The sequence below is a fragment of the Molossus molossus genome, unplaced genomic scaffold (assembly GCF_014108415.1).
Source record: "Molossus molossus isolate mMolMol1 unplaced genomic scaffold, mMolMol1.p scaffold_m16_p_5, whole genome shotgun sequence".
Taxonomy (NCBI): domain Eukaryota; kingdom Metazoa; phylum Chordata; class Mammalia; order Chiroptera; family Molossidae; genus Molossus; species Molossus molossus.
In genome coordinates, this window is record NW_023425388.1 from 60,850,237 (window position 1) to 60,864,287 (window position 14,051).

A 14,051-nucleotide genomic window follows, 5' to 3' on the forward strand; every position below is an offset into this window, starting at 1 on the left:
CTTCCTAAAATGCCTGAAATGAGGCCCCAAATGGAAGGACAACGCCACACAGTTGTATCTCCAGCCAGTCCTCTGAGTCTCCCCCCACTGTCCCACCGCGTCCTCCCGCGCCCTCCTCCTCCTCGCGGTTTCCCCTTCAGCTACTCCTGCTCCGCTACCCCCGAGGCCCCGCCCCCTTGAGGTCTGCGTGCCCTGCTCCAAGATGGCGCCAGAAGCTTCTGCTCGGGGGGAAGTGAGCTCACGCAACTCCGGAAAGGAAGGCGGGGAGCAGGCAGGCGGGTGGGTGACCCATCGTGGGTCTGTGGGTGGGGCGGCGGCCGTGGCTGTAGAATTCACGTTGGTGGCTGGAGAGGGGGCGAGAGACTCGCTCGCCCCTACGAACGCTGTCGAGGGCCCAGCACCGGGGGCGTAGAAGGAAGTCGCCCCGAGCGGCTCGCCTGTGGCCGCAGGAGAGGCGGCCCTGGGAGCCGGCGTCCCGCCCCCGGCGGCCTCCTTCCCCGACCCTCCTGGGCTGCGCGGGCGGCCCCAGCTCTGTCTCGAGGGCTGCGGCGGGAACCGCCTAGCGGGCTGGACGGACCCTCCCCCGAGCACCCGCTGGAGAAGAAGGAGCGCGGCGGGTCAGGCCGTCAGCCCAGAGGTCAGGCTGCTGGTCCCCGTCCGTGGTCCTCTGTCCTTCGCCCAGCCTCCTGGCTCGAGTCCCCGACTGCCCCGCGTTGCTGTGCTTCTCCTTCGAGTATGCCACCGAATCCTCTGGCAGGGTGATTTTTCTTCCTTGCTCTCCCGGGAAGGAGATACATGTTTAAAGGATCGCTGGCCTCGCTGCTCCTGCCCTCTTAAAAGTTTTCCCTCGTTGGATGCTTGTATTCCTTCCCCGGACCATCCGAGGGTTCCCGCTCCAGCCACCGTCTGATGTAGCTCGTGGGATCACCTTTAGATCAGATCTTAGAAATCATCACCCACAAAACGACAGCGTTGTTCTCTCCGCCCAAGAAGGGCAAATGGACTTTGGAGTTAAGATGCAGGGGGGTGAACCAGTGTCAACCATGAAAGTCTCAGAGAGCGAAGGAAAGCTGGAGGGCCTGGCCACGGCGGTGACCCCGAGCAAGAACAGCAGCAACAGCATCTGGGGGGGTGGAATCAGTAGCAGCAGCAGTAGCAGCAGCAGCCGCGGAGGCAGTGCAAAAGGCTGGCAGTACAGGTATGGCCCTTTCTCCAAGGTGATTGATTTCCTGTGGTGGAGTGGAGGTGGGGGAGAGTGTGCTGGAGTCTGCGTCCCCGCAGCTGTTGAAAGGTAAAAAGTTTATCCAGAAGCAACTAATTTCATTTGGACCTGGGATCACATTATTAAGATTTAATTCATTCATTCCTCTGCTCAACAGGTATTTATTGAGGCCTGTTAGAGAATACGTACTTGTATCCTTGAACTTCCTCTGCAACCCTGGAGTTACTATTTCCTCTGATTTAATTCTGTGTTCACTTCTGTTTTTGTTTGTGTTGCAATGTGTTTACAAGTCTGCCTCTTCTGCCTGACTGTGAAGGCAGGGTCTGACAGTTGGTTTAACTCAGCTCTCACCAGAAGCTAGCAAATACTAGGTGCTCAAAATGTATTTGTCGGGTGATTGAATGAAATGATTGAATCAGAAAGATTCTTGCCCTCCTGGTGTTTGTGACTTAAAGGGGAGATGTACATAAATAGTTTGAGTACAAAGCAGATATGCTAGTACCTCTGATACTCTAAACCAGTTAGCCTGGAGAGTTTCAGTTTAAGTTGATCAGGCCACTTACAAGCACTCTGTCTTGATGAGAAATTCTGCATTAGTTAATTTTCATTAATCCGAATGAAAAACTTAAGGAACAGGAAGAGAGTCCTGGAGAAGCAACAGTAGTTTTTTTTTTTTTGGTTTGTTTTGTTTTTGATAATCCTCACCCGACGATATTTCTTCCATTAATTTTTTTAGAGGGAGTGGAAAGGGAGGGAGAGAGAGAAACATCTATGTAAGAGAGACACATCGATTGGCTGGTTGCCTCCCTCCCACATGCGGGATAAACGTGCAACACAGGTACTTGCCCTTGACCAGGAATCAAATCTGTGACTCTTTGTGGGGGACTCTTTGGGGCAGGGGGCAGATGATCTACCAAGGGTGAGGAATCTTTTTTTTTTTTTTTTTTAAATCATCACCCCAGGATATTTTTTTCCATTTTATCTTCAGATAGAGTGTGTGAGAGAGAGAAACATCCATGTGAGAGAGACACATCGATTGGTCGCCTCCTGCACGACCCCCGACCAGGGCCAGGGACTGGAACCTGCAACTCTTTGGTCTGTGGATTGATGCTCCACCACTGAGCCAAACCGGCCAGGATGGGGGTGGGGAACCTTTTTTCTGCCAAGGACCATTTGGATATTTATAACATCATTTTCTAGCCATGCAAAATTATCAACTTAAAAATTAGCTTGCTGTGTTGGTTGGATAGTCCCCACCCCTGCTAACCACTGGGGCACACCAACGAGGGCTTGTTTTTGTTTTTTGATATGTAAAGGATAGAGGGATATACCTTCACAGAATCTTAAGAATGAATGAAATTAGGATATCCCATGGTATTGGAACTAAAGGGATGAATTCTTTAATTTTGCCTGACTAGTCCTTTTTAGCCCTTTGCTGCTTATTCTTTTTTTTTTCTTTCACTTCTTATAGAAAGTTTGTTTTTTTTTTTTCTTTATTGCTTTTTAGTGAGAGAGGAAGGGAGAAGGAGAGAGAAATAGAAACATTGATGGAAGAGAACATTGATTGGCTGCCTCCTTCATGCCCCCCACTGCAGATTGGGCCCACAACTTGGGCAGGTGTCCCAACCGGGAATTGAACTGGCGACCTCTTGGTGCATGGGTCGACACTCAACCACTGAGCCACACTGCCTAGACTAGAAGTTATTTTCATAAATACCTGTTTTTATGCAGTTTCAAAATGATTTGGTAGTTTTTTTTGTTTAATTTTTTAATCTATCAAGAATTTATTTTAAAATATGTGAGATAATATGTTATCTATTACCGTACTACAAAGTACTCCCAAATTTAGTGTATTGAAAAAGCAGTATTTTTTTTTATCTCAGTGTCTGTGGGAATCTTAGTGCAAGCTTAGCTGGGATCTCTGGCTTTGCGTCTTTCACAAGGCTACTGTCATCTTGCTCAACTAGGAAGGAGTCACTTCCTGACTCACTTACGTGGCTCTTGGCACAGTTCAACTATTTTTGCCTTTTGGGCAAAAACTACAGTTCCTCTTGAACTGAGTGCTGGCGGCCTCCTTTGGTTCCTGACCACATGGGCCATTCTACAGAGCAGCTTACTACTTACTTGGAAGCCTGATTCCTTAGAGAGAGGAAGTAAGAAGAAGGCAAGAGAGTGCTAGCAAGATGGAAGTCATAGTCTTTTGTAACCTAAGCATGGAATTGAAGTCACATCACTTTTCACTGTTCATTAGACGCAAGTGATGAGGTTCAGCCCACACAGGGGTGTGAAAACCAGCAGGTTGAGATCACTGGGAGCCATGCAAGAAGGTGCCTATTACAGATGTTAATATAAAGGTACTCTAGATTGTCATCTACTATTGAGATAGATTTAACAGGTAGGCAGTTGGAAATTTGTTTCTAAAGCTGAAAGTTTGGGACTGAATTTGATGTTGGGGAATAAGAGGACTACTAAGAGATCATTTGCAATGGCTTAGACATGACATAATAAAGGGAAGATGTTAGTAGGCTGGAAAATAAGGAAACCATTAGAGCAGCGATTTTCAACTGGTGTGCCACAAGAATTTTTAAAACATGTAATACCTGACTATTCAGTCAAGGGCACTGACCTCTAACCTTAGGTTGTCAAATAAAAAATGACAACAGACCACATAATAATAGCCATCCAGTGTGAATGAATCAAAATTATACCTATTTTTGTGTGTGTGTGAGATTGGCAAATTGGCAAAAAATATATTCTTTGGTGTGCCACAGGATTTTAGTAGTTTATGTGTGCCAAAAGGTTGAAAATTGCTGCATTAGAGGAACATTAATAGACCTTGGTGATTGACTGGGTGGAGGGTGGCAGTGTGTTAAGGAAATAAAATTGACCTCATTCATCTAGATTTGAAACTTTGGTAAGTACACAGGAGAAAAAGATTTTGGGAGTCAAATAATGTGTTTGATTTTAGGTATGTTGAACTTAACTTGTAAGTGGCATATCTATCCATACCTTAGACATATAGGGTATTAGAAATGTGAATAATTGCCTTTATATTATTAGAATGTTTTCACTGCTATTATTACATTTAAACCTCACAGCAGTTCTTTAGGGCATTGTTATCCCCATTTTAAAGTTGAAGAAAATGGAAATAAAAATGAGTTGGCCAAAGTTACATAGTCAATAAATAGAATAACTTTTATTTATTACTAGGTAGTTATTTGCATAGAGGTATTAAAAGTAGATAAGCCCTAGCCTAGCTGGTGTGGCTAAATGGATTGAGCTTTGTCCCATGGACTGAGAGGTCCCAGTTTGATTCCTGGTCAGGGCACATGCCTGGGTTGTGGGCTCCACCCCCAGTGGAGGGCTTGTAACCAATCAATGTGTCTCTCTCATCAATGTTTCTATCTCTTTCTCTCTCTTCCTTCCTCTCTCTCTAAAAATCAATAAAAAATATTTTTAAAAAAAGTAGATAAGCTCACTAAAGGAATGAATAATTATTGATAAATAATTAGTTTAGGCCATGGTGGTTTATTATTTACTAGTGTTGTAACTAATTCTGCAGGTATTTTTGAGCCTCTATCGTGTGAAGCATTCCAAAACCCAAATTAATGCATATACTTAGAGCAATAAAAGTAGAGAGACCTTGCTCTGGCCGGTTTTGCTCAGTGGTTAGAGCGTCGACCTGCAGTCCAGAGAGAGCTGGGTTCGGTTCCCGCTAAGGGCACGTACCTCGGATGCAGTTTGTCCCCGGCCCTGGTTGGATCGTGCGGGTGGCAGCCACTCTATGTGTCCCTTTCACGTCGATGTTTCTTTCTCTCTCTCCTTCCCACTCTATCTGAACAACAACAACAAAAAAAGTAGAGGGACCTCAAGGCTTTTTTGGGGAGGATTATGAAAAAGAATCAGAAAAGGGAAGAACCTCAGCTACATTTGCAACATTTATCATGATGACATTTTTTAAAACCAAAGCTGAAAAGTGAATACATTTTCATCTTTGCTCACCATTTAAGAGGAAAATAAATTTCTTAATTCCGGATTTTCTCTTCTTTTTTTTTTTTTTAATCCTCACCCGAGGACATTTTTTCTTCAGATAGAGTAGGAGGGAGAGAGAGGAAGAGAGAGAGAGAAACATTGACATGAAAGGGACATATAGAGTGGCTGCCACCCACACGACCCAACCAAGGCTGGGGACAAACTGCAACCGAGGTACGTGCCCTTAGCGGGAACCAAACCTGGGTCTCTCTGGACTGCAGGCCGACGCTCTAACCGCTGAGCCAAACTGGCCAGGGCCTCTCTTCCTTTTTAATAGTGAATGTTCAACGTTTATAAAATGTGCATGTTTTCATTTTTATATTCTGCGTGTCAGCTTTCAGAAAAATTTACAGATCTGCAAATCTGCCATTTGTTAATCAAAGTGCATAAGAAGAGAACTACCCAGAAGAGGAACTAAAAAATTGGGGTGTACAATGGACCTGCTTTTTCTTATTTGGGCTCTATGCTGGCTAACCACCATTAACAAACAGGCAGGCCTTTCTTCCTTATTCTAAATAGTTAATGTGTTTCATTAAATGGGTAGATGTCTACAAATGTATAGTATAGAAATAATTTTTGTGATCAAACCTGTGTCTTCCACTCTAAATACTCTGTTATAAGAAAATTACCTATTTACAAATGGGGAAAGGAGATCTGCCTAAATGTAACCTAATGTTTACTGTCTTCTCATTTTTACTACTTTTTTTTAGGCTGATTTAAAGAAAAAGTCATAAATGTTTGCTTTTTTTCTGTTAGGGGTTAAAGGAAAGTTGAATGTATATTTCCGTACCCTCGTTTTTGTTTTCCTTATCTGGAATCTGCTATAGATGCTGGTAAAAACAAGAGAACTATTTGTAGACCTGTAACTGAAAACTATGGAACATTTTTCCAAAAATTAGTGAGATTTATACCAAACCATAAGTGTTCTCTAATTTCTTAATTTTCTTATAGTTTTGCTTTACAGGTCTCAGTACAGTCCATTTGAGTTAATATTTCCCATAGATGTTACACTGTATCAAAACTATACAAACAGCCCTGGCTGGTTTGGCTCAGCGGTTAGAGCGTAGGCCTGCGGTCTGGAGAGACCCGGGTTCAGTTCCCGCTAAGGGCACGTACCTTGGTTGCAGTTTGTCCCCAGCCCTGGTCAGGTCGTGTGGGTGGCAACCACTCGATGTGTCACTCTCACGTCGATGTTTCTCTCTCTCTCTCCCTCTCACTCTATCTGAACAAAATATCGAAAAATGTCCTCAGGTGAGGATAAAAAACAAAAAAAACAAAAACAAACAAACAAAAAACTATACAAACAGGTTAATGTTATAATATGCAAATTGATCTTTTTAGTCCTTTTCAAATAAATCACATAATTTAGGTCCCAAAGGAAATTGGCCATCAAATAGACTTCTGGGAAATTATGTCTTTTTAAACTCTTGTTTTTGCTTTTGAAAATAGTGGAAAATAGCAAGTATCACATAATCTCACTTATATGTGGAATCTAATGAACAAAATAAACTGATGAACAAAACATATCCAGAGACATGGAAGCAGGGAACAGACTGATGAAACTCAGAGGGAAGGGGAGCAGGAGTAGGAGCAGGGAGATAAACCAAAGAACTTATATGCATATATGCACTATTATATGCATAATAGTGTGGGGAAGGTGGCGGGGGAGCGGTGAGAATGGGGAGGAGGCGGTCAGTGGGGAAAAAATAGGGGGACATCTGTAATACTTTCAATAATAAAGATAAAAAAAATAGTGGAAAATATTCTTGATGTAAATCATTCTACTTTGAAGAGAGAGAACATCTTAGTTCCCTTTGTTTGAGGAAACATCTTTCCTAGGTAAGAATCTTCTCCTGTACTGATTTTGCTTAATAAAATGATTTGTGTACAAACTTTTCAGGTTAAACTTAAAATGAAATTGCCTGATTGTTTTGGCATTACCATCTCTGGTTTTTAGGACAGTTTATAGAGCATTTTAGTTTGCTTGTGAAAGAAGGGGTTTTCTTTTTGGTTTATTAGGTATTGTAACAACGTATGATTTCCCACTTAGTGTCTCCATGAACTTGTTTTTGTGACTTTGTAGTTTACTTCCATTGCTGTTCTGGAGGTTGGCTGGAAGGCCCCTGGAGGGGATAAACTGAAGTCTGTGATTGCTTAGGCTGTAGCTGGAAACCCTAGTCAGAGGAATAGAACGGAGAGAAAAGGAGAAGGAACACAGGAAAAACAGGGAAAGAAGAAGGACACAGCAAAGAGGTAGAGACAGAGAGGGAGAGATGGAGGAAGGGAGGGAGAGAATGGAATGAAATGAGAATTCAGTCTGTAAATCCAGGAGACAGATTTGGGGAGAAACCAAACTGTGTTCCAAGAGGGAAAGAAAGAGACAAGAGTTTATAAAGACAGAAAAGGTGGGGGGCTTTCGAAGGGATTACATAAATTATTCTGAAAAAGCTATGATTTGTGCTGGCAAGCATACTTCTATTATGCTATATATGATTATTGCTTTTGTCTGTTACGAGGTGAACTTTTATTTTATTTTAATCCTCACCCGAGGACATTTTTTCCATTTTTTTTGTTCAGGTAGAGTGGGAGGGAGAGACAGGAAGAGAGAGAGAGAGAGAGAGAGAGAGAGAGAGAGAGAGAAACATCGACATGAAAGGGACACATTGAGTGACTGCCACCCGCACGACCAACCAGGGCCGGGGACAAACTGCAACTGAGGTACGTGCCCTTAGCGGGAACTGAACCCGGGTCTCTCGGGACCGCAGGCTGATGCTCTAATCGCTGAGCCAAACCGGCCAGGGCAGAACATTTATTTTTTTAAAAGAATAGTTTATCGATTTTTAGAGAGACAGGAAGGAAGAGGGGGAGGGAGAGAGAGAAAAACATCTATGTGAGAGTTCAACATCCATTGGCTGCCTCCTGCATGCCCCTGACTGGGGATTGAGCCCAAAACCTGGGCACGTGCCATTGACTGGGAATCAAACCAGCAACCTCCTGGTGCATGGAATGATGCCCAACCAACTAAGCCGTACCAGCCAGAGTGAAAATTTATTTTTTTAATTTTTATTTATTTATTTTTTTATCCTCACCCGAGGACATTTTTCCATTTTTTGTTCAGGTAGAGCGGGAGGGAGAGAGAGGAAGAGAGAGAGAGAGAAACATCGATGTGAAGGGACACATCGAGTGGCTGCCACCCGCACGACCTACCAGGGCCAGGGACAAACTGCAACCGAGGTACGTGCCCTTAGAGGGAACCGAACCTGGGTCTCTCTGTACCGCAGGCCGACGCTCTAACCGCTGAGCCAAACCGGCCAGGGCGAAAATTTATTTTTTAATAGAGAGTTCAGTGATGCAGAGCCAATTCCAGAAACTGTGTCAGTATGTAGCCATTTGGTTTAGCCCAGTTTAAATTCAGTTTGGCATGAGAATGGTGAGTTAGCTCAGCTTCCCAGAAGCCTCCAGGCTCTATTTTAGTATGTTATCTTTAATAATACTAACTCCCATTTTGTGGGTTTTCTTTCACATTTCCTTATTTTGATCAAGGTCTTTCCTTAGAAAGCGTCAGTTGTCAACCATTAGAAAATAGTGTTTGTCCATCTTGAAAAAGTAATGTTGCTTCCCTCATCCCTGGAAGGCTCATAGTGGTATGTCATGTCCCACGTAGGAGGGAAAGTAATCTCCTGAATGTACAGTAAGAGAGCTTATGGCCACGTTTGACCAAAAAGGCTAGTCAGAAGCAGAGCTAAGTCACATAGTCCCGGAATCAAAAGTTCTTTTGTAGAGTGGTCTCAGTCGGATTTATTCATTGTAACATCTTGAGATGTTGGGCTACCATTTCTACAGTAAATCAGGTCTCCTTTCAGTAGTGCAGGTTCATACGTTCCTTGGTTTCATCTTATGGGTCTGCCAGTAATAAATTCAAAAGGAGACAGTCTGTTTTTGGCGAAGTGAGTAAATTTTAGGTTGCGCCTTAGGGCAAGGCAGATTAAAAGACTCTATAGAGTCTGTGGGTTTTGTCAATTGAGTTTTGATTACCCGGTTAGTCCGTTCTACAAGACCAGAGGACTGGGGATGATAAACACAGTGGAAATGTTAAATCAGTCAGATCTTACAAACAGATTGTGTCATTTGTCTTGTGAAGTGGAGCTCAGTGGGGATTCTCTAAGTTGGAAAGCTCTTATCTAAGAGTATTTTACTTACTGCTGAGGCTCTGGCCCTGCCGCACAGGAATGCTTGCATTCAGTGAGAAAACTCAAAGTCATTACTAACACATTTGTATCCTTAAGAAGGGGGCCGCTGAAAAAGTCCATTTATCACACCTCAGAGGGTCCCAAAGGCAAGATCAAATGCCCCGTATAGGTATGGATGAGCTTTCCAGGGTTGTACTTGGGGCAAATTTGGCATTAATAGTATACTGGGGAAGCTGTCTTTGGAGATGGCTTCCAGTAGTAGTATTTTCCCCATAAAACCATTTTGTAAGTGTTGGAATGAGTAAGTCGTATACATATTGTAATATTTGATGTTGTATTCAATCAGGGAGGAGTGGTCAGGCATTTTTGTTCTGCTGATAAGTTTCTTTGAGGGTCAAATTTATAGCCTTGCCCTGGCCATTTCTTTCTATTTTGTCAAACAGCTGAATACTGTGCTTCCATAAAGTTTTTTTTTTTAATCTCCGGTTACTTCAGCTGGTAGCATAGGTGCTACTTTAGCAGCAGTAGCGGCCGTAGCACCAGCAGCAAATGATTACCTCTACTTTCTCAATGGTTGCCATTGAATGTCCAGGGATTTTTTTTTTTTTTTTATCCTCACCCGAGGACATTTTTGCATTTATCTTCAGATAGAATGGGAGGGAGGAAGAGAGAGAGAGACATGGACATGAGAGAAACATATCGACTGGTTGCCACCCACATGACCCCAACAGGGGCCAGGGACAAACCGAAACTGGAGGTACGTGCCCTTTGCGGGAACTGAACCTAGGACACTCTGGTCCGTGGGCCGACGCTCTAATCGCTGAACCAAACTGGCCAGGGCTGTCCAGGGATTTTTATGATTGCTAAAGATTTAGGTAATTGGATAGCGAGTTCTAAAACAAAAGAACTGTTTTTTATCTTTTATCTGGAAGAAGTCAGGAATCTTCTCTGTTTCCAGCATACCAAAGTCATGGGCAACACCAAAGACAAACTTGCTGTCAATATAAATGTTAGCTATCTTTGGCCAAATTGCAAGCTCAAATTAATGCATAGAGTAGAAGTTGCCTGAGGCATTGGACTGGCTTCAGTGGTTTTATTTAGACAGATGATGGCATAGCCTGCTTGATAATGGCCTATTTCATCTTTTAGGTGAAAACCATCAGTAAACCAAACTAATTCAGCATTTTCAAGAGATGTTTTCTATAAATCAATTCAAGCTGTAAATCAATTCAAGGAGTTGGAGGAGAGTAGCAGGGTTCAGGTATTATAGTGAGCAATAGTCACATTAGATGAAGACAAAGAATTTCACAGGAGATTAATCTGCTAGCAGATGGGTTCCATGAGGCACACAAGAGGCAGTGGAGAGCGCATTATTATCTTTCCTACATGTTGAAGTAAATTGGCAGTGGCAACAATAGCTCTCATATAAAGTAGGAGAGCTTTGGTCACCAAATCTAATTGTTGGATATAGTATCCATCCAGTGGGTCCATGTTGGTTTCTATATCATTGGGTCAAGACACCTAATTCTTTTCCCTCTCTTTTATGGATGAAAAGGAAAAAGGGCAATTGATAATTAGACATCTTTCTCAATGAGCCCATGGATCAGCTAATAGAGGTCAGAGAACCCTGGCTTATGTTTGCATATGAACAGAAATACGCTAGCAAACCCAATAATGGGGTCCTCTTTGGGATTAGGGAAATCTTTCATAATGGCACAGAGCTCAATTTTAGTCCATGGGAGTATTAGAAATAAAGGGTTGTCATCCTGGGCCTAGACCTATCTTATGGTTTAACTTTATTTATTTACTTTTTATTTATTGATTTTTTTAGAGCGAGAGAAAGGGAAAGGGAGAGAGAGAGAGAAAGAGAAACATCGATTGGCTGCCTTGTACATGCCCCCACTGAGGATTGGGCCCACAACCTGTGGCATGTGCCCTGACTGGGAATCGAACTGGTGAACTCTTGGTGCATGGGTCAACACTTGACCATTGAGCCACACCGGCCTGGCCTGGCGTGATAGTTTACCTTTAAATGAGGTGGTAAGCGCAGGAGGATTTAATAGAGCCTTGGGTTCATTATTATGAAAAAGGAAGTCATTCAATGAAGGATAAAAGGGGAGGACAAGCAAGGAGCTGAAAATGCAGATAATGAGACTTTATAAGAACATTTAGAAGTTTCTTCAAGTTTAGTAAGCCTCTGAGACAACTCAGTTTGCTTTGGTTAATTTAGAATTTGTATCTTGGAGGGAAACAGTTTTTGAATTGCTTACATGTTTGGAGTCTTCAAAATGCCAATTAAAATATGCTTCTATTCAGTTTGCTTAGTTTTATAGTCTTTTTCCAATTGACTGTGCAGATAGACTAGCTTGGGGATTTCAAAAGAGCCCTAGGTTGGCCAGTTTAATTATAAATCATCCTGAGTAATTATGGTCCATGAGATAGAAAGTTCCAGGATGAGGGCCCATAATTTTGTACACAAATCATCAGAAATTCCAGGTGACTGTTTAGCAACTATTCCCTTATAAAATGAACTTCCCTTTCTGAAGAACTAAGTTGCTTTGCATACAACTTACAATAAAATACCTTTCTGTGAAAAATAAATAAAAATTAAAAATACAAACATAAAATGAACTTTTCGTTTTCAAAATGGTAATTACTCACCAGACGGGCAATTTTTAAGTCCTGTAATCAAAAGGCTGGCAGCAGAGGACACAAGTACAGCCTGAACCTCAGTCAAGGTAGGAGGTTCAGGTATAGGAGGATTTACTGCAGTGATCCAGGACCACTAGGAAGGCAATAAAGTGCAGTGAGTTTAGATGCTTGACTCAACTGCCTGAGGAGGAAGCAATCACTCTGGGTCCCACTTCTCTGACACCATTTAATGTCAGTCAGTTTGACCAAGAACTGCAAGGCAAACAAACTGGATTTGGGGGTCTTTTTAAGGAATTGCAGTCCTGGAGACACAGGTTGGGATAGAAACTCTTACTGTATTCTGAGTGGGAAAGAAAGGGGCAGAGTTTATAAAGACAAGGGGGGCTTCCAAAGGGATAACACAATTTGCTTTGAAAGAGCTGTGATTGGTGCTGGCGAGCTGACTTTCACTATGCTATACATGATTAATTGCTTATGTCTATTGCTAGGTGAAAATTTTATTTTATTATTATTATTTTTTATCCTCACCCGAGGACTTTTTTCCATTTTTGTTCAGTTAGAGTGAGAGGAAGAGAGAGAGAGAGAGAAACATCGACATGAAAGGGACACATCCAGTGGCTGCTTCCCGCACGACCCCAACCAGGGCTGGGGACAAACTGCAACCAAATTACATGCCCTTAGCGGGAACCAAACCCGAGTCTCTCTGAACCGTGGGCTGATGCTCTCACCGCTGAGCCAAACTGGCCAGGGTGAAATTTTTATTTTTTTAATGGAGAGTTCAGTGATACAGAGCCAATTCTAGGAATTGTATCAGGATATAGCTGTTAGGTTTAACCCAGTTCAAAAGTTGTTTCAGCCCGGCTGGTGTGGCTCAGTGGTTGAGCATTGACCCATGCACCAAGAGGCTGCCTGTTTGATTCCCAGTCAGGGCACATGCCCAGCTTGTGGGCCCGATCCCCAGTGGGGGACATGCAGGAGGCGGCCAATCCATGTTTCTCTCTCATCAGTGTTTCTATCTCTCTCTCCCTTTCCTTCCTCTTTCTAACATCAATAAAGTGTGTGTGTTGGAGGCGAGTTGTCATACTTACCTGACAGGGGAAATACCATGATCACGAAGGCAGTTTTCCCAGGGCGAGGCTTACACATTGCACTCTGGATGTGCTGACCCCTGTGATTTTGCCAAATGTGGGAAACGCAACTGCACAATTTTGTAGTGGGGGATTGTGTTTGTGTTCTCCCCTGGGGGAAAAAAAGTAGTTTCACATGGACGGAGGTGAGTTAGCTCAGCTTCCCAGAGATCTCCCATTGATCTCTTGACGATATCAGCTCCATTTTATTATTTTTCTTTCACAGTTATTACAGAAAAAAATTAAGTGTTACTCTAAGTGTGCTGTGGGACTAAGTACGGTTTAAAGCCAGAGAGAGGTACATACAAAATAGAATGAGAGGCCTGGGCCAGCTTGGATCAGTAGTTGGAGTATCGGCCAGCGGACCAGAGAGTCCCGGGTTTGGTTCCTGCTAGGAGCACGTACCAAAAAAACAAAAAACAAAACAAAAAAACCCAAAATAGAATGAGAGAACAGATGTACAGATTGGGAAGGTACCAGTAGGATTTTTAGAATCCTGCTGTTCTCTTGGTCTCTGGTGTTTTGGTCTTTTTTAAAAAATTTTTTTATCCTCACCCGAGGATATTTTTTGATATTTTGTTCAGATAGAGTGGGAGGGAGAGAGAGAGAGAGAAACATCGATGTGAAAGGGACACATCGAGTGGTTGCCACTCACACGACCCAATCAGGGCCGGGGACAAACTGCAACCGAGATACGTGCCCTTAGCATGAACAGAACCTAGGTCTCTCCAGACCGCAGGCCCGTACTCTAACTGCTGAGCCAAACCAGCCAGAGCTGGTGTTTTGGTCTTATTGAAATGGCCACAAAGAACTTCTGGAAGTATATGG

General features: G+C 43.0%; 1 protein-coding gene and 1 non-coding gene across 3 annotated transcripts in view; both read left to right on the top strand.

The window, feature by feature from the left end:
* The first annotated feature begins 310 nt into the window (after positions 1 to 310).
* The window catches only part of OSBPL11 (oxysterol binding protein like 11), a 100,904-nt gene continuing 87,163 nt past the window's right edge, over positions 311 to 14,051 (top strand). The window contains exon 1 of one of the 2 annotated variants that reach the window (XM_036243894.1): positions 311 to 1,198. In XM_036243894.1, coding sequence (XP_036099787.1) covers positions 855 to 1,198 — 344 coding nt within the window. In that variant the 5' untranslated portion in view covers positions 311 to 854. Of the gene's footprint in view, positions 1,199 to 1,236; positions 1,292 to 14,051 lie in introns of those variants that run through there. The other variant, XM_036243895.1, reaches the window with a different exon arrangement.
* On the top strand, positions 13,177 to 13,338 carry LOC118617957. The gene has a single exon (XR_004956913.1). It is a non-coding gene; the product is annotated as a U1 spliceosomal RNA (small nuclear RNA).